The following is a 27,977-nucleotide window of genomic DNA, read 5'->3' as shown; positions in this document are numbered from 1 at the left end:
CAGTTCCCGGCCTGAAGCATCAACTAGGAGACCCCAGAGCTCAGCCGGCACCCTGCGCCGGGAGGTGCAGATCATTCACTCTCCTACCTTAGTTCAGCCCTTCCCAAATCCATCGGTCCCTATTCTCCTACTACAGTAGACCCAGCAAAAAACAAACACATGGCTCCATTGCGTTAGGTGCTGGCCATACACGCTAGAGTTAATCTGACTCCCCGTGGGGCGACCTACTCTGATCCCAGGCACAGGGAGATCAGTCCGCTCCCATTTCTCCTGATTTAACAAATGAGGGGGAGAGTAGAAAGAGCATCAGGGGGAAGAGGGTGATGGTGGAGGACTCGCTGTGGGGACCAGTTTACACGGGGATTGGAGAAACTGGTGGTGACTCCCGCTAAGAGTGAGCCAGGCTGGCGCTAGCCCCGCCCCCACCCTGCTGCCCTCTCCTCATTTGCTAGGGAGAGGGGAGGGTCCTGGGTAAGGACCCCGCCCCAGAACCAGTGGCTCCGGCAGGGTAGAGTTCCTGCCACTCCAGGGAGCAGGGCTGCAGATGCCACAACTTTCTCCCAGCCACGGCCAGACACTGAAGGCAAAGCTCAGGCTGCCTTCGCTGGTACTACCCCACCCGCACGTCTGTCTGCCCCGGGTTAGCCCCTGCTGCCAGCTGGGAGAAGGAAACCCTCTTAATACCCCACTACAGACCACACAGGAAGAGGGCCTGGCTCATCCACTTCCACTCAGACCTGCTGCTTCGCTTCATGACATACCTGCCTGACCCTGCCCAGCCCGGGCGTGCCCAGGTGGGGCCTTTTGCGTCTATACACAGCTGGGTGGGAAGGGCTTTGACACACGCCGGGGTGGGGCTCCTGCCTGGGGATCTTCAGCATAGTTAAGTCATTATCCACATTTTACTGGTGGGGAAACTGAGGCACCGAGGCGGGGACATGACTTGCCCAAGGTCAGCCAGCAGGCCAGTGGTAGAGCTGGGACCAGAACCCAGGTCTGCCTGAGACCCAATCCAGTGCCCCTTTCACCAGGCCACACTGCCCCTCTAATTATAATGTATGTATTATTAATAAGCTCACCAGCGACCTAAGATCATGTTTTACACAAGCCAGGTTAAGCCTTGTCTACCTCCTGGGAGGAGATGGCGGGGGGGCGGGGTGTTCACAATCCGCATTTGCAGATGGGCAAACTCCTTGGGCACAGAAAGTGACAGGGCAACATAGACACACACACCCCCCCCGACGAAGTGGGTGTTCACCCACGAAAGCTCATGCTCCAAAACGTCTGTTAGTCTATAAGGTGCCACGGGACTCTTTGCTGCTTTTACACACACACACACACACACAGAGTGCTGGGCATAGAAGCCAGGAGTCCTGACTCCCAGATCCCTCCTCTAACCACTGAGCGACACACCCTCAGGTCTGTCTTGACCCGGATTGGAGTGGGGGGTGTCAACGGGACGTGTTAGCGAGCATGCTGCATCCTGATGCTTCACCACGCCCGGCTCTGCACGTGTTAGAGTCGATGCTGCCAGCACGGACCAACGCCCCTTTATGCCCTAGTCGCACCAGGCCCTGACACCAGGATTTCTGTCCTTGTGCTCCCGGCCTGTCCACACCTGCCGTCTCGTCTCACAGGTATATTGTAAGCTCCGTGGGATGGGGACTGCCTTTGGGCTCTGCGTTTGTGAGGTTAGTACAACAGGTTCCTGGTCCAGGCCTGGAGCTGCTAGCACGTGGGTAAGACACCTAATAACCAGCGTGCAGTGCCCAGCCCACCAAGGCCTGGGTGCACGACTGGCCTTTCTAGGCACGACTGCAGCACAAACGGAGAGTAATAATCTGAAGAGCCTAGTGGGGTTAGGAGGCCAAGCACTCCCACACCGGGGCCGGAGACACGGTCCCAGGGCGCGCAGCCAACATCGCGAGCGAAGAAATCAAAGCCGCCTCGCTGCCAAGGGGACAGAGTCCCCCCGGCGCCCGGGAGACATGCCCGGACACATCGGGGAGGGGGCACCGTTTGAGAACTGCACCCTGATGCTTTCGGAATGGCCTCTGGGAATCATAAACCTGCACACAAAAAAAAAAAAAAAAACCCTGCCCCCCCAGGGGCACGGCCAAGCTCCAGCGCTCTGTTGCCCCCACACGTAGCACCCATTTCATGCACCGCACGGAGCCAGATGCCACAGCAGCACAGGGACCCGTTCTCCCAGAAAGCCACAACAATAGGGCTCCACGGGCACTGGAGGGCAGCGTCCCCTGGTGGCTCTCTCGTACACCCCCCTCCCTTGTGCTCCCACCATCCCTCGGCCTGGCGGGGGGCAGCGTCTCCTGAATAGTCTTGTTCCACAGACACGTGGGGAGCGCTGGGGAGGAGAAGGCGGAGGGGGCAGGGAGGGAGGCTTCTGGGCATCCCTCTCATCCTTTCATTCCTCTGCTGTATCCTAGCAACACCATCTGTTGCCATGGCGAGCACAGCCCACCCTCCTCTCCCCGCATCGGCGTGATGGGAGCCCTGTTGGCGGTGGGGCCTCATTCCGCAGCACAGCCCCCGGCACAAGCCCAGAATACAAACGGGGGCGACCGAGCGCGAAGGGGGGGGCGGGGGGGAGGGAGGCAGCCTCTCTCGCACGGATGCTCAGGGTGAGCTAACAGCACGAGGCACGTCAGACAGGCCCCGCGGCGCAGGGGGGCTTCAGCAGGACACGCACCCCAGGGATCAGTGCCCCCCAGGCACGCTCCCTTGACAATCCACTGCGGAGCTGGTCACCGGGCCTCCAGACTCCCAGAGCCTTTGGGAGGGTACAGACATGGGCGAGAGCCCCCCTCCCCCCACCCTACTAGGGAGGGGGTTGCACACAGGGCCAAAGAACCACCTCTGGCCCCAGCCTTGCTCCCACTGCCCTGCTCTGCCCCAGCTTTGCCTCCCCATGGGGCTGACTGCCTCTGCTCCCGCCCCCACGCAGCCAGCGCTCTCCTCCCACAGGCCTCCCCCATGGATAAGCTCGTGGGTGGGAATCCCAGCGAGGGAGGGGGGCAGCGGATGGCTCAGCAGGGCTGCTAATGGGATAGGAAGCGGGGCAGATGGATTGTGGGGTTGGCCCCAGACACCGCGCCAGCTGCAGACAGGGTCCAAGGCAGAGAAGTCCCTGGCACGGGAGGAACATAAGGCTGCCATAAGCGGGCCTGCACTTCGGGGGGACAGGGGGCGCAGGGCATGGCCGTAGCACTGTAGGCTGCAGAGCCGTCCCCAGGAAAGCTGCTGGAAGTCAAAGGAGGCCCAGGGACATTCTTACTTTCATCAGGGTCCCACCAGCCCCTCCCCCGCACAGGCAGCATCTGGGCACACAGCCACCTTTGCCTTCCCCTCCCGCTGGGTTTGCCCACATCACACCCCGCTCCGAATCCCCAGCTCATTAGCAACCAGGGCGGTTCCCAGCCAATGGGGCTGATGCATGAAATGAGTTTCAGTGGGTCTCAGCCAGGTCCCAGCAGCCAACCACTCACCACGCAGAACCCGCTTTCCTAATGGGACGGTGCCACGGAAACAAGCAGATTCAGCGCTGCTCTCTTATCTCCAGCTCCGGGCGGGGGCCCAGCGGCACAGGAATGAATATTGGCACCGGCCAGTCAGACCCTGGCCCACCACACACAGATCAGCCTTTGCTAATGACAATAGCAAAGGCTGATCTGTAATTTCCTGGGGGTGGTAGCCGGCGGGGGGGCTTTTCGTCTCCAATCAGGCCCTGGCAGGTCTGATGCGGGGAAGGCTGTAGGCAATGGAACGGGTGCAAGGGGTAGACTCCTAGCTACGGCCCTGCCCTGGAGAGGAGGGTTGTTCTGGGGGGCACCCGAGTGCCCAGAAGCGTCGGCTTTCCAAGCCGATCCTAGTGCTAGAAAAGGGAGCTCTTTGCTCTGGGAAGAAGCCAGAGCCGAGTGACTCAGCAAGGCCTGGACTCCTGGCCGGCCTGCCAGCTTTCTTGTCTCCCCTCCAAGCGAGTCGGGAAAGGGCAAGAAAAGGAGACTGGTCGCTGCAGCGTTCAGCCCGCCAGGCACACGATCCGAACAAGACTCATCGCTCTCCCGTTGTCGTCAAAAGTTCAGCAGGGCCCTGTGGTGCGCCCCCTCCTGCCTAGGGCAGAGGAGCTCACACAGGGCCTTTCCCCTACAGCTCTGGTATCGCAACAGCCCCAGGCATCCTCTCCCGCCCCATCACCATGGCAGCAGCAGTCTGACTGCACACCGCCGTTTAGGACAGGAAGTGAAGAATGGCACAGCCAAGCCACACGACGACAGGAGGGCATTTTGGGAGCCAGGACGCCGAGCCAGCCCAGCGACAATGAGCACTCATGAGTCTCCATGGCCATGTAGATGGAAGTTGGGCACTGGACTGGCTCTCAGGAGATCTGGGTTTAATTCCCAGCTCTGCCAGTCTCAGCGTGTGTGACCATGAGCAAGTCACTGAATCGCGCTGGGTCAACTCCCCCATCCTTCCTCCCACCCTGTGTCTGTTGTCTCTTTGGGGGCAGAGACGCTCTCTCAATCTGTATATCTAGAACCTAGGGCACCTCAGCTGGGACCTCTGGCATACGCCAAATTGATCCTACCGGTTCGGGTCTGCCAGGATCACAGGGCTGCCCCAAGGCTTTTGTGGGGGAGGCGTCAGTGAGATGCTTCTAGTGAGTCCATGCCAAATGTAACCACCTCGTTCTACGTAAGCCGGGCACGTTTCGAATCTTTATGTCTCTCCCTGCCCCGGCCACTAAATCAGAGCCTCACTGCGTGATCCTTTCAGCCCTAGGATCGGTCTGAGTCCCCAGCGTGCTGCAGGAGAAAAATGGCTAGCGGCTGGATCGTGAGAAACCGGGGTGAATGAAGGAGTCAGAGGAGGATCAGGGGTTGGGAGGCCCTGGGCCAGAACAAGTGGGGGGCCCCTGGCCACTCCTTCCACCTGCAGTCCCCCTCCCCCCCGCCCCGCCTGGTGCACCCCGGTCCTTGGCAGGAGCACCAGGTGGGCAGAGTGGGGCAAGCCCCCGCTCCCCATCAGGAGCGCCGAACAGGTCGGGGTGCGGGGCCACCCATTTTTCCAGGAGCCCCCCAATTGGCCGGGGCCCCTGGACACAGGCCCTGGTGGCCCAGTGTCTAATCCACCACCGGACGGTAACTGGGAACCCTTCCCCCCCACCAATTCTTCGCATGGCAATTTTATGGGCCAGCAGTTCACAAAGCCCAGCCCTATGGGGCGTTTCTTAAAGGGGCCCTGCAAAGAAAGTTACATGGCCTTCTGCCCCTGGTTTTGCTTCTTTATGGTGGAAGCAGTCCAGATTGTTCTTCTAAAAAACAACTGGGGTTTTTTTTGTTTGTTTGTTTTGTTTTCTTTCCTGCTTGCTTTCTACCCTAGAAATATCAGGAATGGCAAACCTGGTCTCCTCTGGAGGACTCATTTGATGGCGTACAGCTAGAATTGGTGAGCTCTCTCTGAGAAGATAGGGATGATGAATTTCTAACCCTTTTTCTAAGGTGTTTGAGTTAAACAAAATATTTTCACAAGAATCTAAAGAAAAGGCTCACATCCCCTCTCCTGCATGATGTACAAGATCTCCAGTCATCCATAGAGTCTCCCAGGAGTAGGTAAGACCTGAATTTTTAGTGTTTAAAAAAAAAATCACCCACAAAAAAATAGAACAAAATCTCTTTTGGAGGCCTTTGTACATTATCAGGAGAAGAGCGGGGTGCGGGGGGGCATGCATGGACTCTGAGCTGGCACACAGCTGATCCAGAGTTAGGTCACAACACTCCTGCAGCAGAGACTCCCCATGAGGGGTTATGTGCTGGATTGCAGGCTCCTTGGGGGCAGGGATTGTCTTTTTTCTTCTGTTTATACAACGCTACTGATGTAGCCGATTGATTGACTGCACTCGCGATTCAGTAATAAAAATGTTCACGAGACCAAATAACCAAGCTTAGCCAATTTACTGCCTAAAGACAAAACAGTATGATAAAAAAGGAGACACGTGCCCCCCCGCCTTTTGGGAAGCAATTTGCAATATGTTCACTTCAAAGATCCACCCTCAACATTACTTTTCTTTATAATAGGGTTGCTTACAAGCTAAAAGCACTTTATACTTCACCTAAGATCCAACCCACCCGTTCCTACCAATTTCTTCTCTCATTTATCACATTCCAAAGCAGCTGGGCGCAGAGATACTTCCCAGTCTGGGCAAGGACACACCATTCATGCATCTTGTCTTTTGACACCTTCCCTATTTTCTAATGCCAAAGCTGACTTCAGCTTTGCCGAGTGTTGCGGGATACCTGACGTGGGTGAACAGAATTGTGGGACGAGCACACGACATTCAGTCAGCACAACTTCCCAACATCTGCCCACGTGCATCTCCTATTAACTCTGTGCACATAATACCTATTCACATGGTGTACACCAGAGGTTCTCAAAGCCCGTCTGCCGCTTGTTCAGGGAAAGCCCCTGGCGGGCCAGGCCGGTTTGTTTACCTGCCGCGTCCGCAGGTTCGGCAGATCGCGGCTCCCACTGACCACAGTTCACCGCTCCAGGCCAATGGGGGCTGCGGGAAGCGGCGCGGGCCGAGGGATGTATGGTGTATACTATGCCTAACTATATGTATTGGCTAACAGCTTAGCACAGGGCGTCCTCATCCAGACCCAGGGCTCCTAGGCATTTTAGCGGGGCGGCCACACTTACTGACCCACCGACAACCTTCAGAAGTCTGAGAGCCGGGGCACGCCTGCCGGGAGTTGGGCCTGCTGGGGCTCCGGCAGGCATGTCCTGTGCCCTGAGCCTCCCCGCTCCCTGCTGGGCAGAAGCCCCAACCCCACCACCCTGCTGCAAGGCAGAGGTCCCCAGTGGAGAATGGGGGGTGGTCCCGAGAGCCGCACTTTAACTGTAAAAGAGCCGCATGTGGCTCGCAAGCCACGGTTGGGCTACCCTTGCATTACAGTAGCACCAGTAATAAACCATCATCATAGAAAAGGGAGGGACACCTAGAGTGCGTCTACACAGCAAGTGTGAAAAAATCGAGACGGGGTGGGGGGGGTAATAGGAGCCGTCACACCTACAGTGCATCTACACAGCAAAAAAAACCAAACCCACCCCCAAACACGGCAGTGAATCAGAGCTAAACGCTGCAGTGTAGCACCTGGGCTCCAAGACCCTGTCCCGTCACTGGGTTTCTGAGGCCAGGCTCAGTCTGAGCCCAGACGCCCACACTACTATTTTCAGCCTGGCTGTAGGTGCCTGAGTCAGCTGAGCCGGGCTCTGAGCCCCCCGTAGGTTTGCCTTGGTTTTCGCTGTTTAGGGAAGCAGTACCAGAGACACAGCGCAAGGCTAGGCCTGGGAGCTGGTCTGTGAAGCCAGTGGGCTCTGCCTGAGTTCAGGGGTCCAATACAACCGGGCCCTAGTTATTTTCAAGTCACCTTTAAACCAGACCAGAGACTATGAGACGCGGTGCCAAGACACGGGCTGGCCCATATCTCTGGAAGCAGAGGGGGCTCTGAAACCCCACCTCTTAGCAGGAGCGCAGCGATGTCTCCCCCACCCCACCCTCAGCAAACATTGCCTGGCCCATCAGCTGAGGCCTTGCAACTCAGTGCACCCATTTGCTTACAAAGACCTCCCCCCACTTCCCCCCCGGGGCCTGCTCTGCAAAGACAAAGGGAAGCCTGGAGCTACCTGTAAGTATAAATGTGTGCACGCAAGCACCACAACCCTGCAATCAATGGGAGGGGGAGTGTGTGTGTTCCTGGGGGGGGGTGGGCAGTGTTGTCAGGGGAAGGGTAGTGTATCTTTAAAACAACATCACAAGCACCCCCCCACCTCCTTCCATGCAGGATTGGGCTGAATGACTCAGTCTGGAGGGAGGGGGGGCATGGAAGGAAGCCCCTGCTCCCCAAGATCCGCTTCCCAGCCACAGAGCGTGAACTTGAGACAAGAAGTCCCGTAACACATGGCCACTCCCACCAGCCGTGCCTGGGACTTAAAACTCCCCTTCCAGCTCCCAGCCTCCCTCCCTGAGCCCACACCCGCCCCGGGGCCCCCAGGGCACAGCTTGCACGTCCTCAGTACCCCCTGAAGGAGCCAGCCCTGCAAGACAGGAGGGGGGGGGATTTCCTTTTCCACCCCCCCTCCCATGGGCGACTGACACCCCTTCCCCCAGCAGCCCACGTGGAAAGTACCTGACACGGGGAGTCTCCGCGGTCTGCCTGGCAGCGCTTGCTCCCGGCTGGGGAGCCGGGTTTTGCCCGGCATGGCTGCGCGCAGGTGATCGGGCTGCCCCGCGTCCAGCCTCCGCGTGTAACTAACTAGCCAGCAACTTCCTAACGCCGTGGGCGTGGCCAGAGGGGCGGGGCTAGTGCAGGGGGCGTGGTTAATGGGGACTGGCTGCCCACCCCATGGAAAACGCCGAAAGACGCGTGGATTTTCACAATGAATCCTGCTGCTGCACTGTGTTGTCTCCCCTTAAAGTGTGTCCCTGTGGGAGATGCAATTCAAACCACTCTCTCTGCTGCTTAAGATTTGCAGAAGTTGGGGCGGGGCGGGGGAGTTTATGAAGTCCATACAAAGATCCCAGGGGGCCCATGCGGCCCCGATCCTGGCCCTGGATCCATGTGGGTGGATCCTTGGGCCTGGGCATGGATCCGATGGCAGAATCAGAGTCTAGGGGGGCTGGCTATCACCCTGACTTGGGGCAATTTGTTGAGTCATCCCTAGAGCTTGGTGGGAAGTGGGGACTTTCATGATATAGAAAAATGCTCCTGGATTGAGACAAAGAGTAAAAATCTCAGGAAATCTTCACCAACGGAAAATCTGAAGAAATAAATTAGTTTGGGTCAATCAGAATGTTTTGTTTTGATCCTTTTGAAATGTTTCAGTTTTGACCATTTTTTTAATGTTTACTGTAATTCACTTCTGCTTTGAACTGAAAAGTCGCTTCAAGCTGGACAGCTGGGATTTTTTTCATTTAGAAACAAAACCTTTTGGCAATTTCAAAACTTTTTTTTATTTCCCCCCAAAATGTCAAGAAAAAACCCTTTGTCAAACCCCACTCTTTTCAGCAAACAGTTTTGGTTTTGATGCATCTGCGTTTTCAGATGAAAAAAACCTGATCAGCTTTGGTCACCCCGCTCCCCTCCTCCAGAAGGGTGAGGAATTTCCAGGCCCATTAGTTTATGGGCTCAGATGAGATTTTCAAAAATGACTAGTAATATTTGCAGCCTTATGGGTTGGATGGCTAACTTGAGACACCTTAGAGGGGCCTGATTTTCAGAGGCGGTTGCCCAATGCTGTTTGACAATCCCTTTCAAGAGTTCTCCCCACCCTCCAATCACTGGTCACTTAGGAGCATCTCAGCCTGAAGAGCCTTAGATTCAAATATATTCTCCTGTTTTTCATTGAGCTTGTGACCAGGGTCCTAGTGGGGAGCCAGAGGTGGTCACTCAATTAGGGTGAACTGCAAAGAATAGGGCAGACAATCCCCCAAAAGCCGGTGGATATTCCAATATTTAGATTAACCAGGACAGCATAAACCAGCTTCTTTATTACCTTACAGGTTACTCAGAAATCCAAACAACACAGGTCTCTTAAAGTGATCCAACCTCAGGCCTCCTCCATCCAGGTACCTAAGTCAAATATGATGATTTCTGAAAATCTTATTTCATCATATAAAAGAAAAGGTTCTGTCAATCCCAACGGATCAGACACATTACCTCCCAGGTTATTGAATATTCCAGATCTTAACTAAATACACACTACAGCCAATTCTTAGTAACTACACTAACATTTATTTAAAAAAAACAAGAGAGAGTATGGTTAAAAAAAATCAATATACATGCAGACATGAGTTTAATTAATTGAAGATCAGATTCACAGCGGAGATGGGGAGCTTTGTAGTTGCAAAGAGTTCTTTCAGAAATAGTTCATAGTTCATAGTCCAATGTCCAAATACCATATTCAGGGTGTACCAGCATAACTGAGACCTCAGTCTTGAGACTCAAATTTCCCCTGACGAAGCCTAAGCAGATCTGAGATGACAGAATCAGGACCCAAGGATCTTTTATCCAATTCATGTCTTTTGACAAGTTGGAGTTCAAAAGGTAATTAGCATGACCTTGAAGGACGTCCATCCCTGGTACTTAGCTATAGAATTAACATAAGGCAATTTGCTCGTTCCTCCACCATTCACAGATTATTTGCTATACATTTCAGAGAGAGATGAATACTGAGATATCCCACATTTACAATTCATTAAAATTCTAGGATGTTCTTTTGACCTCTGAATGATCAGAATACAGCATAGACAGGGACTGTTGATTACATTGTCGACCCTACTCATACACATGGAAATACACAAAAACACAAACATTCTCTCCCCACATGTCTTTTGAGGGCTATTTATTTTATCCCTAGAAAGGGATGTTTAACCCTTTCTAGCCATGCCTCACGGAGGTATTCTTCAATGTCATGCACATTGCTGGAGGATTATTAGTAGCATCTAAGAATGATAGCGTGATGATGGCTGCCCTGTTGGCCAACTCACTGGGGACCTCCAAAGCTAAAAGCATGAGCCACTACAACATGAACTAAAGAGCCAAAGCTGTGTAGCTAGAGACTGAAAAAAAACAACTCATATCCTCTGTGCATCAGCCCAGAGGGAGTCTCGTATCACACACTCACCAGAGAGTTACAATAGCACCTACACAGAGCATCATGTGTTCATGGGAGGGTAATGAGCAGTACTTAAGTATTCCTCACAGTGCAGACAGGCAGAATCATTGTTCCCATTTCACAGATGGTGCAACTGAGGCATGGAGAAAGAAGACGATCTGCCCAAGCTCACACAGCAAGTCAGTCAAAGCCATGATGGGAACTCAGCCATCATTTTTGCCTCTTGATCATAAATCTGTGCCTCTTCTTAACATCTGTTTGCTATAGCACCATATCAGGGTATTTACTTATATATTCTGCATGCAATTTAGCACTCTCTTGGGGACTGGATGTAATAATGATAGATTATATAGGAAGGCATGACACAAAACTGCTTCCTGTTGTTTGTATGCATGCTTCGAGAATGGTTGATCGGTATAAATCTACACATTGGTCCTAACCCAGGAGAAGGGCTTACTGCTCAAATGTCCCATTTTAAATGAGCCTGGCTGCTTACTGAAGTAATCATAATCCTGGGTTGGTGACATAAACATCTCTATGACAACCAGCAGTGATGTCACCATCAGAGGATTATGATGTAAGAAGCAGCAGAAGGAGCTGCAGATAGACTCTTAAAGAACAAAGAGCCACCTTGACACACACATATCCCTGCTGGGAAAATACAGGGAAGGGAAGGTGTAGGGAAGGGAAGGTGTAGAAGACAGACATACTGCTTAGCACTTTCGAAAGCAGTTTACTAGCGAGCTGGTCGAACTCATGAAACCTGCTCTAGCAACTGAACAGAGAAGTGGTGTTACCTAATGGTTAGAGCAAGGAGCCAGGACTCCTGTGTTCTGCCCCCCTCCTCTTCCTCTGTCTTGCTGTTTGGCATTGGGCAAGTCATTTCTCTCTGGGCCTCAGCTTCTTCCATGGGGATAATATACCCACTCCAGTGATCTATGGGTAGATTAGAACTAAACTAGATTCTTTGCAAGGGATTAGCGATCAGCTACCTACCTCCCAGGGTAGTGTGAGTTTAATTCATGTTTGTGAAGTACTTTGGGTCCTTTGCATGGAAGGCACTTAAAATGATTTCCCCTCATTAGGCATCAGCTTCTCTTTAAAATCAGCCTATGGCACGTCAGACTAACTGTGGCCTTAATTTAATTCCTAGCCCATGTATCAAATACCAGATGAGGCCTAGTCAAAATAAACAGAGATTCATTTGTGTTTTGGTGGAAAAGAAACTGGTCTGTTTTAACACCCATTCCCAACAGGGACTTCTGGAGCTACAAAGAACCAACAGTGGGCGGATCCTGGCAAAATGTCACGGTTATCCCAAAATAATTTACTCTAATGATGCTGTGTTTAGCCGAGTAACTGTTAGGGTTATAAAAACAACAAGGCGTCCGGCGGCACCTTAAAGACTAACAGATTTATTTGGGCATAAGCTTTCGTGGGTTAAAAAACCCCACTTCTTCAGATGCCAAGGACTGACAGCCCCTAGGGGCCGATCTTGGAAATGCTCCATCCAGGACCCATTGTGGGAAAAAAGCAGCATCTCTCCGACCCATGACCAGCCAGGAGCAGGATTCGGGGGGGAGGCAGGGATATCCTGGGGAGGATTTAGTGCTTTATCCCATAGGGGGAAGGTTGGAGTCCCACCTAGGCCTCCCACCAGGGATCGCTATCAGGAGGGCACCGGCAGCTGTTCCACTGCACTGCTCCAGCGAGCGAAACCAAGGGAGAACAGAGAGCCCTGGAGACTCAATAACCATCAGCGAGGCCGTGACCTGAAGGGGCAGGGCTGACTCCCCAATGCTCTTACTCAGCAGCTCAGCCAGACAGAGGTTACCCTTGGACTTTAGCATCAGCAGTTTTGTTTCCTTCTCCGGGTTTCGTAAGCCATTAACTCCCAGTCTGGTTCAAACTCCATCTCAGCCTCTAATCCTAGTCCCTCCCTCTTGGCCTCCTGCCCAGTCCCCTCCCCAGTCTTCACCCCCCCCCCCAGTCAGTCTCTGCTGTTGGCTTCCTTATCTCACCATTAAAGCCCTACAGAGCTCTCCCCCCGTACCCTCCCACCACGCAGGGCTTATTTTCTACTAGCCATCACTGGTACCAAGAACAATTTTAATCTAACGCCGGCTCCCCCCACACCCGTAGCCTGCCAATGCCAGCTAGCATTCCAGCAGCGGGAGCTTCCTCCCAGCAGTGCCCTGGTGTGGCAAACTTCCTCCCAGCGGTGCCCTGGTGTGGCAAACTTCCTCCCAGCGGTGCCATGCCAGCGACTGACCTAAGCAATGTGAGCTTTACCAAAGCAGTGCCCTACAGTGGGGAACTTCCTCCCAGCAGTGCCCTGAGGGGGGGAGCTTCCTCCCAGCACGACCATGCTCATGCCATCCCCGCCTCACTTTCCCCTCCCATGTTTCAACTCCAGGGCATAGTGTTGCTCAGACAACAGCCGTTGAACCCAGGCTGTTGTATAAACCTGCCCTCTTTTTTTCCCCTCTCTTTGTTGAATTTCCTCACAACGACGGCGCTTGGTGGCCCAGGCTGGGTTGGCACCTGAATGAAAGAGTGTAACCGTGTCCTATAATTTCCTACTTGATGTCGAAAGGCGATTAAGAAGGGCTCTTTGTGAGTGCTTGAGAACACTCTGCTGATGGAGGGAGAGACCCCGGCGCAGCTCCTCTCTTTCTTCCCCAGGTGCTCCATTAATTGCACTTGCAACTCCTTTGTTTCCATTTAATTCTCTCTTTCTTTTTTTTTTTTAATTAAATGAAATCTTGGAGAAGGAGCCCAAAGCCTTGAAACGACAAGTCCCAGCTGGTGCACGGGGAGAGTGGGCCAAACACAGCCCTGGTGTAAGGGGGAGCAATCGCTTAGGTGGCTACGAGCTCCCCATGTGGCGCTGCAGGGCTGACCCACGTCCCAACCTTCCTGCTGAGAGATTCAGTGGCAGACGATAGAATGGGGAGAACTGACATCAGAGCTACCCTCCAGTCATCTCTCTGGGCACGCCCCCCACCACACCCGGGGAGCTAGGGGGCTCCACTCACCCCACCCCAGCCGGCCCCACGGAGAGCTGGGGGCTGGCGAGGGAATGAAATTGGGACGCTCGCTATTAACACACATGGCCGCACCCCCCCCCCCCCCGGAGACAGAGCCCCTCTCGTGTTGTGCATGCTCCCGTCAGACACAGGCACATGCAAACCCTTCAGCACGGTCACAGAAACGCACAAACCCTACAGCTCCACGCAGCCAGCACCAGACATTCCCTCCCCCCAGACACACACACACGCAATGCCTCACACACCAACCCAGCTACAAAGATGGACGCCCTCCCCTCTGCACACCCAATGGGCCGGCTTCAGACTTAAGGCCTAATCCAAAGCCCCTGAATTTTCACTGACTCCGGTGCGCTTTGGCTCAGCGCCCAAAGGGAGCACGCCTGCCATTAGTGGCGCGTCGGCCCGGGTGTAAGAGGATGCAGAGAGCATTAAAAATGTATTTGCTGACTGCAGGGTTGGATTGCAATGCCCAGGGGAGAAGAGGAGGAGAAGCAGGACAGCTGAAAGGGCTGGGCTATTTACACCAGCATCTGGGCTTTATCCCATGCTACGGCTGGGCCTCAAAACCCAGGGTGCCAAACCGACGCAGCACGAGCCATCGTGATGCACTATTGCGGGAATCAGTGCAGCGAGTCCAGAGTCATCTAGTCCTTCCTTAATAAACACGTGGTTGCAGAGCAGAGGAGGCTGATCCGGGTGGAAATCCAGAGTAAACTCAATGCAGACGATCTGGATTTCCACCAGGCTGAGAGCAGAACCCGGCTCAACCCCCGTTGCAGCAGAAACTTTGGGTGCCGGATTGATTTCAGGACACACTGAGATTCCTATCTTCCTCTGCAAATGTTTCCTCCTTCCTCACTTCCCCTCCCCCCCCCAGGACAAAGGAAGAAATGAGGAAAAGAAGCAGATAAATAAAATGGGGGTGGTGGGGAGAGGTACCGATAAATCAATTTAAAATAAAAGGAAGGAAAGACAAAGCGGTGGAGGGGGAAGGGGCTGAAGGAAACGGAGGAGCGCCCCACACAATGGAAACCAAGCCAGACAGCTCCAAGTTCATTAGATTCTCCAATAATATTGAAATGACATGAAAAACAGAAAGGCCGCTCGGCGGGGGGGCTGGGGGAAAGCTGCGTAGCGGGAGAAACTGTGTCATTAAAGGAGCCATCAATGGGGAATTGCATTGTGGATTAAATTGCAGGGTAAAAGTGTGTGTTAGGTCGGGGGGGGCGGCGGGAGAATCTTAAATTCAAGTGATTATTGCAGCTGAGAATGAATTAAAATCCCTGTGCAAGCAATTTAGGTCACAAACAACGTGCTCAGAAAGTACCACAGAAGGAGCAAATGCGTATTGGGCTCAGAGGAGCGTATATATTCCAGGGCTGGGCGCTGCCCGGCAGTTTAGGGCCTTTATCAAGCTGCCATCTCGAGCCTCTGACTCTCTGCCGTTCCCTCTCCCGTCTTTCCTTTTCACTCTCCTCTTTTCTTTCTTCCTTTCCATTCCCCTTCTGCCTTCTCCTGAGACCCGGCCCCTCCCACTGTCTCTGGAGGGGCAGGGGTGAGGAGAAGGAGCAAATGCAGATTGAGGTGGGATGTATTTCGAGCTGGTTCTACGCTCTCCCCAGAGGCAGGATTTTGTGATCTGGGCCTTTCCTTCGGCCGTTCTTGAGAGCGCAGTGCCCAAGCTGGGACCAGGTTGCAGATACCCCTAAACAGGAGGGGAGTTTGATTCAGCTCCTGCTTTCGCTAAAGCTAAGAACAGGCCAGGAACTTCCCTGGAAAACCTGAACCAAACCCTGCTCGGGATCCATCAAAGCCCAGAAATATCAAATGTTATGGCTGGCTCCTTTGCTTCCCACTGAGGCGAGAAGCAGAAGCGATCAGGAGAGGGGAGTGAGCCTGTATTCCTGGCCTAGCTAGCTGCAGCAGTCATGTCTCCAGCTGCAGGGGCGTTCTCAAAAATCCACACAGGCCTCCCAGCTCCAGGGCTTTCCGCTGAGCCTTGTGGTAAGTCTCTGGCCAGGGGGAGCCATGGAAGTGGCTGCAGAACAGGCTCCCTCCTCTGCTGAGAGCCGTGGGGCGCCAGATCAGGGTCGAGCCTCAGACGGCAGCTGCGCTTAGGGGCTGATGCCATCAAGATCCATGGAAAGACTCTGGCTGATTTCAGTGGGCTCTGTCTCAGTGCCTAAGCAAGGACGCCGTTGCAGGGACAGTGACAGCGCGGCGGGTCCTTGGTGTTGGTTTAGCTGGGGACAATGGATGGAGCCACCTGGGCACATCCAGATCTCAGGGGCCACAGCAGTGCATTCTGGGACACCCATCTTCTAGCGTCCAGCATTGTCACAAGGGTAATTTCCAAGCATCGGGGCCTGCCTGGTGGGATGGAGTTAGGAGGACCTGTTGTGTCTCTGATTTACACCAGCCCACTGGATCTAGACAAACAAACAAACAAAATCCCACAGATGCCCAACCCAAGACCCGCTGGAATCAATGGAAAGATGTCGAGCCACTTCAGTGGCCTCTAGATCAGGCCCTAGATGCTCCAGTCCACCTCCCTGCCGGTGCGGTGTTGTTCCCTATTGGATAGGACAGAGATCTCACTCCCCAACCCTCATGATCCAGAGCACAGCCCTGAGCATCAGGAGACCCACGGTCTAGTCTGAGCTGGGCCCCTGACGGCTGGTGTTGCCTTGGGTGCGTCACTGCACCTCCCTGCAGCTGTTTCCCCTTCCACCCTTTGGCTGCAAGTTCTTCAGGGCAAGGACTGTGTCACGCTGTGTTCATACAGCGCCTAGCACAATAGGGCACAGATCTCAGCTGCGGCCTGTAGGTGATGATAATAATATAATATAACATCACCATTTCTCGCAGGGGCAAGCTCATTAAAAACGTAGTCCCCTGCTAAACACGGATATCCCCCAAACTCCTATCCAGACAGGGAGAAGATGATAATCCCATGGAGTTTGAGCTGAGACCTGGGGGAAACTCGTGCAGCGTGTGAGCCAACAGAGCTTTCAGCGGCCTCTTTGCTGTTTCTTCCCCCTTCGGGACCCAAATACCGTCTTGCTTGGTGTGAGATAAAAGATGCTGCCTGCAGCTGCCTGTCAGGAACAGGTTAAATTTACACACACATCAGGCGGGTGTGTAGTGGTGGTGGGGAGGGGGGAGGGGGACCCAACAACCTGACAACGGTGGTGGCCTCATTCTGGTTCGAAAGGCAACACTGACACCCCCGTATGTCACCCATCAGCTCACCGCTAAGCTCGCTCTCTCACTTGGGCTTCATTTGTCTGCCTGCCAGCCTCCTCCTCCCTCTCTCCTGCTCTCCCTCTCTCTCCCCCTCTCTCTCTCTGCCAGAAAGCAGCAGCTTGGAGAGCTCTGCAGTTCAAACATTAAGGTAATTATGATGCAGTGGGCGTTGGGGTGGGGGAGTGGGTGGGGAGGTTGGGGAAATGGCTATACACTGTCCTGCAATGCCCTATTGTTTCAACGACTAGATGGAAAATTTGGAAAGTGGGGTGGGAATGTGTGGGGGGGGTCTAGTGGGATTTTCTGGGAAGGGGCTGATGCAGGAGGGGCTCTGATCTGTCTTCAAGTGGCAAATGGGGAGGTGGTGGTTATGGAGCAATTCATGCGGGCAGGGGCAGCTGCATACCTATAGACGCACCGATAGCCGCATGTACCGACGGACCTGTCAGGAATTGTTTTGGTAGCCAGAGGGAAACAGTTCTCTCCATATGTGCGTCTTATTGTGGTTGGATGTTGTACCTCCTCGGGTTCAGTAATTTATCGGCACCTTCTCCATATCCCTGCTAGTCACAGCCTAGTTTGTATGGAAACAGGCTGGCCAAGGCATTCTCTTTATGGCCCATTGTTCATTCTGCCCTGCCCTTGTCCGATGCCGACACAACCTCTGCAACCTTCTCCATTCTGTCCGCCTTCTCCTACCCCTCCATTGTTCTACTCTGCCTTGCCCTTAGCCATCCCTTCCAGAGGCTTATCCAGTCGGTGCAGCCTCATCTACCCACATGCTCTAACTCCAGCCTTCTATCGAGAGAGGATCTTGCAAGTAGGAGAAGGAAGAAACGTATTGTAAGACCATCCCCCCACAATGTCTTGCTCATCCTATTGTTCAGCTGAACAATACCCATCCATCTTTCCATATTCATACTACACCTCTAATTCTCTGGATGCATCCTAGACATCCCATTCTGCCTGTACACTGGTATTACTATAAATCCTATTGTTCTATGTACCACTACCTGTACATCCAGCACCACTAGATCCTGTTCTTTCAGCGACATTGGGAGTGGCATGGAGGTGCTGGGGACTCAGGGGAAATACAACATTTCTCTGGATTTCTTCTTCAGCAATTTGAAGGAGAGACAAAAACCCAAGGTCCCCCTTAAGAAAATGCCCCTGCCTCGTAAACTACCTCTAAGGCAAAGCCGGTTGTGAATTTGCGTCAGCGGGATTTTATCCTGCTTCAGACATGCATGAAAGGGGCTGAGGCAGGGAACGAGTCATGAAGATCCGGCTTTGCAGATGAGAATCGATTCCTCTCCTCTGCCATCTCATTAGATACATTTTGTTCAGGCAGCGGCAGGTCAGCTTAAAGGAACAGATCTGTGAATGCAGAGAAAAAGCTGTGCAAAGAATGCACCAAAATCTAGAATAGCAGGATACTCTGTGACTGAGGAATGAGCGTCTAGGTTAGGTATGATTATTATTAATAATAATCCAGTAGCATCTAGAGACCACAGCTGATATCAGGGCCCATTAGGCTAGGTGCTGTGTGTCACACACTGAGAGACAGCCCCCCAAAACTTACAGTCTAAACAGAAAAAGGAAGGATGATGATCATCCCCATTTTACAGATGGGGAAATTGAAGTACAGAGCTACTTGCCCAGTGTGTTGCATGGAGTTTGTGGGAGAGCTGGAAACTGAACCAGAGTCTCCTGGGTGCCAGTTCAGTGCCTTAGCCACCAGCCCATTCCTCTAGGGAAACTTGTTCCGGTTCATTTCCAGACTCATGAATCTCTTGGGTCTAGGACTTGGGCTGTACCTCCTGTGAGATCATTTTGTCTAGCAAGGTATCAGGTTCTTTCTGCCTCGAGGCAGATCACACAGAGGTACCCCCAGACGGGCCTTTGCCTTGGTGTTTGGGCACTTCCTGGCCACGGGCCAGGACATACAGAAGCAGCTGCAAAATCACAAAGCAACCCAGGAAAAAACAATGAACCCAACTCTCTGGCACCTGCGTGATGATCTGAGTGACTCAGCCGCGCGCACTCAGCCAGCCGCCCTCACCATCGAAGGAGCCCCAGGATACTGGATAACCCCAACCCCCAGAAGGCGGCGGGGGGGGGGGTGTCCAGGCCCAAACTAACCAACGTGCACTCAGTGCACTGGCACAGGGCCCCCATCTCAGGGAGGCCCCGGCCTCTGGGGGGGGGGGAAGCAAACCACCCACCCGAAACTTCCCGCAGCCAGCCCCAGTTAGCACCCCACCCCCCAGCCCAGGGAGGGGCCAGCCATCAAGCCATGCCAGGGACAGGGAGGGGGCAGGGCGGGACACTGCTTGACAAGGCCCCCCACCAGCCCGCTGTGGAAAGAGCCAAGGACCATAGAGGGGAGCTGGACCAGCCCCATGGCACTGGAGCCACAAGTGCTCTTTCTCCCCCCCACACACCCCGGGGCAGGACCCAAACCCCCATGTCACAGTCCAGGGGACAGGACCCGACCCCTCCCTTGGGCCTCCCAACCCCCCTGGGACCAGGGAAGATGGGGGGGCCCATTTCCATAGTGCGCAGTACCCCAAAATTCTTTCAGCCGGCCCTGGGAGCAGGCAGAGACCTCCAGGGGAGGCGGGGGAAGGTGGGGACCCCCCTGGGGCGAAATGGGCCCATTAGACTGAAAGAGACAAAACAAAATGCCAACAGAATCAGCCAGGAACCTCCGGCTTCCCCCTTTGCTGCCAGCCCGTTAACCAGCCCTGTGGTCTCTCCTGCACCCTATGACTCTGCCCCACCCCCTCACTTTCCCTGGTCTCCCCACTGCCCCATAGCCTCGCCCCTCTCCAGCAGAGACAGACGGAGGTGATGGACCCTGATGTGCGGAGCCCGGGGTTCATCGCCCCTGCTGGCTCCCTAGTGATGGCATCTGCTTCAGGAAGGGCCCAGCCAGGCCAGCACCATGGAGAGCTCCTGGCTGGCGGGTACCACCGAGATTAGCTGTAAAGAGCAATTTTATTTTTATGCAGACCCTTCTCCGGCCCCTCTGCCTCCTCCTCCTCCTCCTCTCGCACCCAGGCCCCCGGCTGCTAGCACTGGGGAGAGGCAGGCAAGGTAGACAGAGGCCTTGTGAAAGCCCTGCCCCCCACACCCCTCTCTCTAGCAACACCCCTGGCTTGACATCCACCTACTGATGCCCCTCAGTTCTGACCTGCAGCAATCCTGCTACTCCCACCCTGGTCCCTCTAGAACAGAGACGGCCCCGCACCCCAGCTTGTCCTCAATTCTACAGGGGTGGTTCAGGGACGCGGACTAACTCCTGCTAAGAACTAGGTTGAGACCACCAAACTCGCATCATATGTGGTGCAAGCAATAGCGAACCCAGATCCAGCATCTCAGCCTCCCCTTTCCCAAGCGCCTTTCATGGTCCAGTTGCTCAGGTCACGAACTGGGACTCAGGACAGCTGGGTTCTCTTCCTGGCTCGGCATGACCTTTGGCGAGTCTTTTCCCCCACTCTTTCTGCCTCCGTTTCCCCTTCTATGCAACAGTGATAACGCCATCGCCCCAGCTTTGAGATCCATGGGTGAAAAGCCCCCTCTGCCAGCCCCCAGTCTTATTCCTTCCTCTGCTCACAGCAAAGAGGATTTTCATTTATTTTAGTCTATTCTTAGCTCTGACCTTGAAATTCACCTACAGGCTTCTCCAACCCAAGAGGGGTTTGATTTGCACACAGTCAGCACATGATAGTCAGCACATGTCACATTCACTGTCCTCAGGGAACATTTTAAAAAAACCCTAACAACCCCACACCACCACACAGCTCACTGAAAACCCACTGAAAACAGGGCTGGCAAATGAGACAGCCAAAGATGAAAAGACGATTGGCAAATGTAGGAAGCTCCATTTGTTCCTAGAGTTTTGCTGATGTGGGGAATAATTATTTTTTCCCAGAAAAATCTTGCAGCCTGATTTTCCACCATTTCCTGCCCCGGCTTTGGCTTCCCTGTGAAATGCAATTAACTTGGCCAGTTGTTTGCTGCAGAAATTCCAATGTCTAAAATGCTAAAGCCAGGAAGATGGAAATAGGGTAACTGGAGATGGTGGGGTGGCAGGGGAAAGGGAATTCGGTGCTGGGAGGAAAAGGGGAGGAGGTTAGTCTGAGGGAGAGGATCAGGGGAAGGGGACAGAAGGAGGGGCAGCTTTGCTGCTTGGTAGGTGAATCCATCCCCGTAACATTCCCTGTGACACAGCTTCCATTCCACTGCCGCACATTAACGTGCCATGGGGGACGTGTGCGCCTACTCCTTCTGTGAGGTGTAATTAAAGCCAGCATGGCTGAGAGAGACGAGGCTGGGGTTGGGGGGGAGGCTGGCTTGGAGAGAGCCAGATTAGTCTTTGCAGAGCCATTATTACCGTTTAGCTAATGATCCGGAGAGCAGAGACGCCCCTGCGAACAAACACTAAGCCACATGCCCCTAAGGGTTTGTCTACACAGGAAAGTAGGGCCTGAATTTAAACTGCAATAGTTATACCGGCATGACTCCCCCTGTGGACACACGCCTTCTGGAACAAAAGGGCCATGCTCTGGTTTAGTGTATGTTGCTTTGGAAGTGGTTTAAACTCAATTGAAGAAAAAGCCACTCTTATAGTGGAATGAGCGTGTCCACACGGAGAATGATATGGGAAAACTACTGGTGCAACTGGAAAAAATCTCCCACGTAGACAAGCCCTTAGCCAAGCCAGCAGGATCCAAGCAAGCAGGGCCACCCTGCACCCCCATAATGCACCCTGCCTCTGGGACTACCCTTCTCCTTCAGCCCTCCCTCACACCCTTGGAGCAGGGGTGGAGTGAACAAAATCCTGAACTGACGCAGAGGGAAAAGCCTGATTCGAGTTCAGAGGGGCACAGGGACTAGGCCAAGGTCACTGGTCACCTGGCAACCCTTCAATGGCAGGCCTGGTTTGAGGGTTAAAATCGAGTGCCAAGCAAAGCCAAGCCCAGCTCTAGTGGAGTCCATAGGAACAGAGGGCCCCACACAGGCCTGAGTCCCGGGAGGTTTTCCCAACCCAGGAGATTGGCTCTTTCCTTAGCAGGCACCTCCTGCTCGGCCCTAAGCCCGGCTAGAACTGCCTGGCCCAGCCTGCCCCCAGCCAGAACCAGCTGCAGAAACGGAAACGAATAGGAAACCTTCTCAGCCCCGGGGGAAGGCACTGTCCGGGGGGGACAGAGTTTGGGGTAATGCGTCTCCTGCTTTGGGCCTGACCATTTATTATTATTATTATAATAAGGGCCTAGAGACCCCACCCAAGCCCCATTGCACCAACACAGAGCAAGCCAGAGCCCCTCCCCCAAAGAGACAGGACAGCCCCAGGGGGACAGAAAGCAGCTCTCATGATCCCCTTTTGTGGACTGGGAACCGAGGCCCAGAGAGATGGAGTGGCCTGCTGAGATCATGCCGGGAGGCAGTGGGAGAACCAAGATTTGAACCCTTGGACTGTGGTGCTGCCTTTTCGTTCTGTGTTTGGACAACTCCTGACGCAGTGGGGTCTTGGTCCCTACAAATAAATAACAACCCAGATCACATAAGCCTTAGTCTGGTCCCTCAACCACCAAATTGCCCTTCCTCCCAAGCACTCTGCGGAGGGAACCGGCAGCCGCCCCACAGAGCTCGCGGGGACAGGCGTTAGAAGTGCAGACAGATTGGACTGGCAGGCTGGCCCTGGGAGCAGCAGAGCTTGCGTGCATAGAAAGGCAGGGTCACATTTAGCTCACTCTGGGGATTTCACTTGTACGTAAGGAAGGATTGTGCCAGTTGTCATGGCAGGACCTTGGGAGGGCCCATGTCCCCACTTGGTGCCTCAGTTTCCCTCTCTGTAAAATAAAGGTAAGGGTGTTCATTGGGGGCAGGGATTGTGAGACTATTAATTCTTGCAAGATCCCCGATGGAGGTGGAAGAGGGGAGCTATGGCCTTAGCTAGGAGCTGAATAGAAAGCTAGCCTGACTGTGTGGGTATCTGCTGGTGTGGGCTGGCACCTCGTGCCCCCAGGTTTTGTACTAGGAAGGGAAGAAGAGAGCATCATGCCTCTCCATGCCTGACGGCCGGTCTGGGCACCGGCTGTGCCACCTGGGGGCAGAGACTCCACTGCTTTAATGGGCATAGCTCCACTGAAATCAACAGGGCTCCATTGATTAACACCAGCAGAGGATCTTCACAGCGACACGGGCAGGGGATGTATGAACAGCAAGCGCCTCGGCAGAGCAGGAGGGGGCAACTAACAGTGCCCCCTACTGGGCAAGGACTGGGGCGCGCTGCAGACGGTCATTGCAGGAGGAAGGAAGGCGGCCGAAGGCACCGTGGCCATGACAGGGGAGAGATCGCCCAGTGCTTCGATGCCAGGGACCGTCCTGAGGAGAGAATTAGACAGAGGTGGAAACGAAGGGCCCACACAAAAAATAAAAGCCATCCCATCCTAGAGAGCATGGGCAGGGCTATGACATCACCAGCAGCCAATCAGGAAGCTCCATTCCACCCCAGAGTCCCAAAAAACTGTTTCAGAATAAAAGTCGCCCAAGGATCTTTAGCCCAAAATGTTAGTGGGGGTTGGGCCAAATTCATCTCCTGGTGTAAACTCCACTGACATCAATAGCTTTCCAGCAGCGATGGATGGGAGTGGGGTGGACAGAGAAGATTAGATACCTCAGCCTTCAGGATGATGTCTATGACAAGGGTTTTCTAGGAACGGAAAAGCTGCTCTTCCATTGTTGTCACATCAGGAGCCCTTCCGGTGCTTTCCCCACTTCCTTTGGACCCAGATGTGAGGTGATGGGGGAAAGGGGGCAACAAGGATGGGGTCTATGCAAGGGGATGGGGCAGCAAACAAATTATCCCCACTTAGCTGGGTTTTTAATTGAACGGAGTTTAGTGTAGGATTTGTTCTCACCTCAGATCTGTGAACCTGACCTAAATCCGGGAGCAGCAGGGGTGGGCTTAAAGAGACAGTGTCCTTTAAAAACATAAAAATAAATGGGCATATGATTTATTTATTTGCCCTGTGTGGAAGATCTCCTTTTCCCATCGTTGTCTCCGCAAAACCCATCCTCCCTCATGCAGACAAATAACCGGGGCTGCCTGGCCGCGGCAGCCCAGGGGACAGCACTCCCCGCCCCAGATTCATTCATGTCACCATAAATGTCTCAGCTGGCCTGTTCCGTTATGTTCGCTCTAACCCTGAGCTCTGGGGAGGGAGCAGGAGTTGAGGGACCTGGCTTCTGTTTCTGGCTTTGCCACCGATTCCCTGGGTGGCCTCGAGAAGCCGGTACTCGTGTCTCAGTTCCCCCAGCTCTGCATTGGGGATAACAAGACTCATCTGCCTTTGTAAGGGGCTTTGAGAGCCTCCACTGCAGAGCAAAGCAAGACTCCCAGGTTTTGCTGGAGCGCCCAAGAGAGGCCTTTCAGATTTGTTCCCTGCATCCCCACCCTGCCCCAGATCTAGTCTACGCATGCTGTATGAGACCTAACTGGCTGCTTCTTGCAGGCCCTCCCTGTCTCTGCCCTGTTTCCCCACAACCAGAGAGCCACGCCCACCTCTTTCACAGCCTGGTGGAGAGAACAAGCTGCACCCACCACACAGACAGCAGAAGTTACTTGCGGCCGGCTCAGCAGAGAAGTCTTGGGTCCCCTTTACCTGCCCATTAAAGTTACATTAATCACTGGCTCCTCAGCCTTTGATCTACATTAGATCCACGCGACCGTGACGGCAGCCTGGTCACGGTGCCTTGTGCTTTAGGGTTTTAGCATTTTGAATGATCCTGATCCATTGCATGATCCTGACCGTTGATAGGGTGACCTGTTACCCGAGCCCTCACCCTCCTGATCACAGAAGAGTTTCTCGAAGGGAAGATGTGGGGGGCCTGATTCTCCCCTTTTATTGGAGTAACTCCATGGGCTTCACTGCAGTTACCCCGAGTCAGGGCCCAGCCCAAAGGCCATGGATGGACTCCCATTGGCTTCAGTGAGCTTTGGATCAAGGCCTGGAGAACAGGCTGTAGGGAACAATCCTCCACCTAGACCCCGGGGAAGGGACAGGGTGAGCCAACAAGTCTTTTTCCATCACTAATTTCTATGGTTCTTTCAAACACAGGGCCTGACAGGGCTTAATTTGTGCTAAGGCTGAGCCCCGGCCGCGCCAGGCCTGGCAGGACGTAAACCCACCCACCCCCCGGCCCCACCAGGCCGATCAAGTCAGTTATGAAAGTAAAAAAAATTGCTTGAACCCCGGCACCTCTTCCTATCGGCGTCAGAGAGAGGGCTGGGCCCACAGACAAACAACAACAATTGAGCCGTCATGAGATTAGTCACAATAACTTTGAAATCCTCCACTCAAGCTGTCCTACGGTCTCCTCTGGGCAGGCTTGTTTATACCAGCTCAGCACCGGTTCCTTCCCACACATGCACGCATCCCTTTAGCATCCGTTTTCGCGTCAAGTCAGAAAAGGTAATTTACAGCTCCCGGGCCTGCCTCTTCTCTCACTTACACGGGTGTAAATCAGGACTGGCGCTGCCCACATCCCTGGCGTCACAGCCATATACAGTCAGCCAAGGTAGGAGGATGACGCCGATGAAGAATCCGCATCACTGCAGCACCCGGAGGCCCCAGTTGAGATCAGGACCCCCACAGTGCTAGGTGCTGTACTTTCCTAGAGGGAGAGTCTGTCACAGGGTGTGGTGTGTCCCTTTAAAGGAGCCAGGTCTAATCAGCTGCCTCCCAGATTGGGGTGATTAAAGCTAACAAGCAGCTCCCTTCAGGGAGAGACCTGCAGGGAGGAGGGTGAGTAGAGGTGCCAGAGAAAGAACCCAGTTTATACGCGAGTCATGGCTAGATGGCCCAGGAGTGAGATCCTACAAGGAGCGGGTTAGGAAGGAGAAGGGAACAGTGAGGATGCCCCAGGTTCCCAGGCAGAGGGGCTGGAGGGTGAGACCAGCAGCGTGTGGATAGGCTCCTGCAGGAGATCCCAGATCAGGGAAAAGGCACAATCTAGAGCCTGGCCCGACCTTGAACTGTCTTATTTTGGAGAAATAAAACTCAGCCCCTGTAGAAGAGAGACAGAAATCCTGGGGCTGAAGAGGGTCCTGTGATGCACTGGCCAGTGGGCTGGCCCTCTGCTGGAAGCATCCCTGGCCCCAAAGAGCTGACACGCTAAATACACAAAACAGGCCAAAGGTGGGAGGGGAAACTGAGGCAGAGAGTGGGGCAGTGACTCTCCCAAGGTCACCCAGCAGGCCGGTAACAAAGCCAGGAATAGAATCCAGGCCTCCTGAGCCCCAGGCCACCCCCACATCCTTTAGAACATCCTGCTTCAGAGGAGCAGAATCGCTACGTCTTGTGTGTACAAGGCTCCTAAGTGGTGTTACGGGAGAGAACGTTCATTAAGCCAAAAGGGACATTTTCTCCACTTAAGAAAAAAACGTGTTTCATTCCCCAAAGCAAATAGGTTCCACACTGCTCAGATCCCTAAACCAGCCCCTTTTACCTTCCTTTTTCTTTAATAAAAAAATAGACTGAATCATGGGGATAAAATGTTAATTCCAGCCCCTTTCCCCCAGCTTTTGAGATCAATCACTGACCTGGAGGGCCACAGAGTGAATGCACGTCACTGAAATGGTGATCAAGTCCTTCCATTGACAGGTGTATTATTTTTAAGGCCAGGCCCACTAAGGTTTTCACAGTTGCAGTTCAGAGTGTTGAGTGCAGCCGGGGGACAAACAGAGCCAGCCCGACGCTGCCTTTGATTGCGTTCAAGAGAAATATTGTGGATGTGTTTAGTGCTCCCGAAAGGAGAGAGTTGCCTGGCCGATACCGGGCGATTTTCTCTGCCAAAGCACCTCCAACCTGGCCTGCAGCTTACGGACCCTCTCTCCTGACCTGCAGCATCCGGCCCCTACACAGCTCTGCCAACAGACCAGTCCTGTGCCCCCCACAGCTCTTGCAATGCACCTCAGTCACCCCCCTGCTCCTCCAGTTCTGGGCTCCCCACACAGCTTAGCCCAGGCACCTACGTACCACTGCCCTCGTGTTCCAGGCCCACGTCCCGCCTCTTGAGCGGCGGCAAAGGGCCAGATTCTGAGCTCAGTTACATCAGTGTCATTTCTGACTTCGGAGGAGTTACTCCAGCTTCACGCCAGCGCAGCTAAGATCAGATTCTGGCCCCTCTTGTGCAGTGGTGTCACGTAACGGGGAAACGTTTGCGACGGGTTAGGACGAAACCACTGGATCCTCCCTTGAAGTCAGCAGAGTTGCACCAGGCATGAATTTGGCCAGTCCTCACTACTGATGTGTGGCTGTTAGCTGGGATTTGGACTCTGGGTCCCCAGTGGTGAAAGGCAAGGGGGGGTCACAGAGGGGGTTTCCTTTCCATCAAAAAGCATTAGGGCCTGGATCCTCACAGGGTGTGAGCACCCACAATTCCCGCAGGAGTGGAAGATGCTCATCACCTGGCAGGATCAGGCCCGTAGCCCTGTCTCCGTTTGCCTGGAGGTTGAGCTCTCAGAAATGGTGCAGTGCACATGGGTTCGTTATTAGGGATTGAAGCACCTTCTGTCCTAGCTTCCATCTAATGCCGTCCCTTGCACGATGCACTGGATGAAGGAACCCATCCCTCCTGCCAAACCAGCTCGGCTTCACGCTCGTTGTGTGCCACCCTCGATAACCCGCCGCAACCTCCCAGGGAAGGCAGATTGATGGGAAAGGAGCCAGGCAGCCATGACAGAGACTGGGCCAGCACGGAGCCCTTGCTTAGCAGGGCCACAGCTCGCCTCTTTCCGTTCGCCTGCTCTGAAATCTCGCCTCGTTTTCTCCTGTCGAGCTGAAGCATCGACAGAGCTCACCAGTGCAAGAGGACATCCCCCGGACAGCAGAGACACTCCCAACAGAAGAGATCCCTCTGTCGCCTTCCCAGGGCTATTAGATAGACGAACCCCTTTTATTCAGGCAGACCCCC

The 27,977-nt window shown here is 54.0% G+C and overlaps 1 protein-coding gene across 2 annotated transcripts in view; it reads right to left on the bottom strand.

Moving 5' to 3' along the window:
• LOC120389003 (mitochondrial peptide methionine sulfoxide reductase-like) overlaps window positions 1-8,364 on the bottom strand; it is a 41,744-nt gene extending 33,380 nt beyond the window's left edge. The window contains exon 1 of one of the 2 annotated variants that reach the window (XM_039511116.1): window positions 8,208-8,364. In XM_039511116.1, coding sequence (XP_039367050.1) covers window positions 8,208-8,280 — 73 coding nt within the window. In that variant the 5' untranslated portion in view covers window positions 8,281-8,364. The remainder of the gene's footprint in view (window positions 1-8,207) is intronic. The other variant, XM_039511115.1, reaches the window with a different exon arrangement.
• Between the last annotated feature and the right edge of the window lie 19,613 nt (window positions 8,365-27,977).

This window comes from Mauremys reevesii, linkage group 23, assembly GCF_016161935.1.
Source record: "Mauremys reevesii isolate NIE-2019 linkage group 23, ASM1616193v1, whole genome shotgun sequence".
In the NCBI taxonomy this organism is placed as follows: Eukaryota; Metazoa; Chordata; order Testudines; family Geoemydidae; genus Mauremys; species Mauremys reevesii.
Note: the sequence above shows the minus strand (reverse complement) of the source record. Positions and strands in the feature narration are given on the sequence as shown.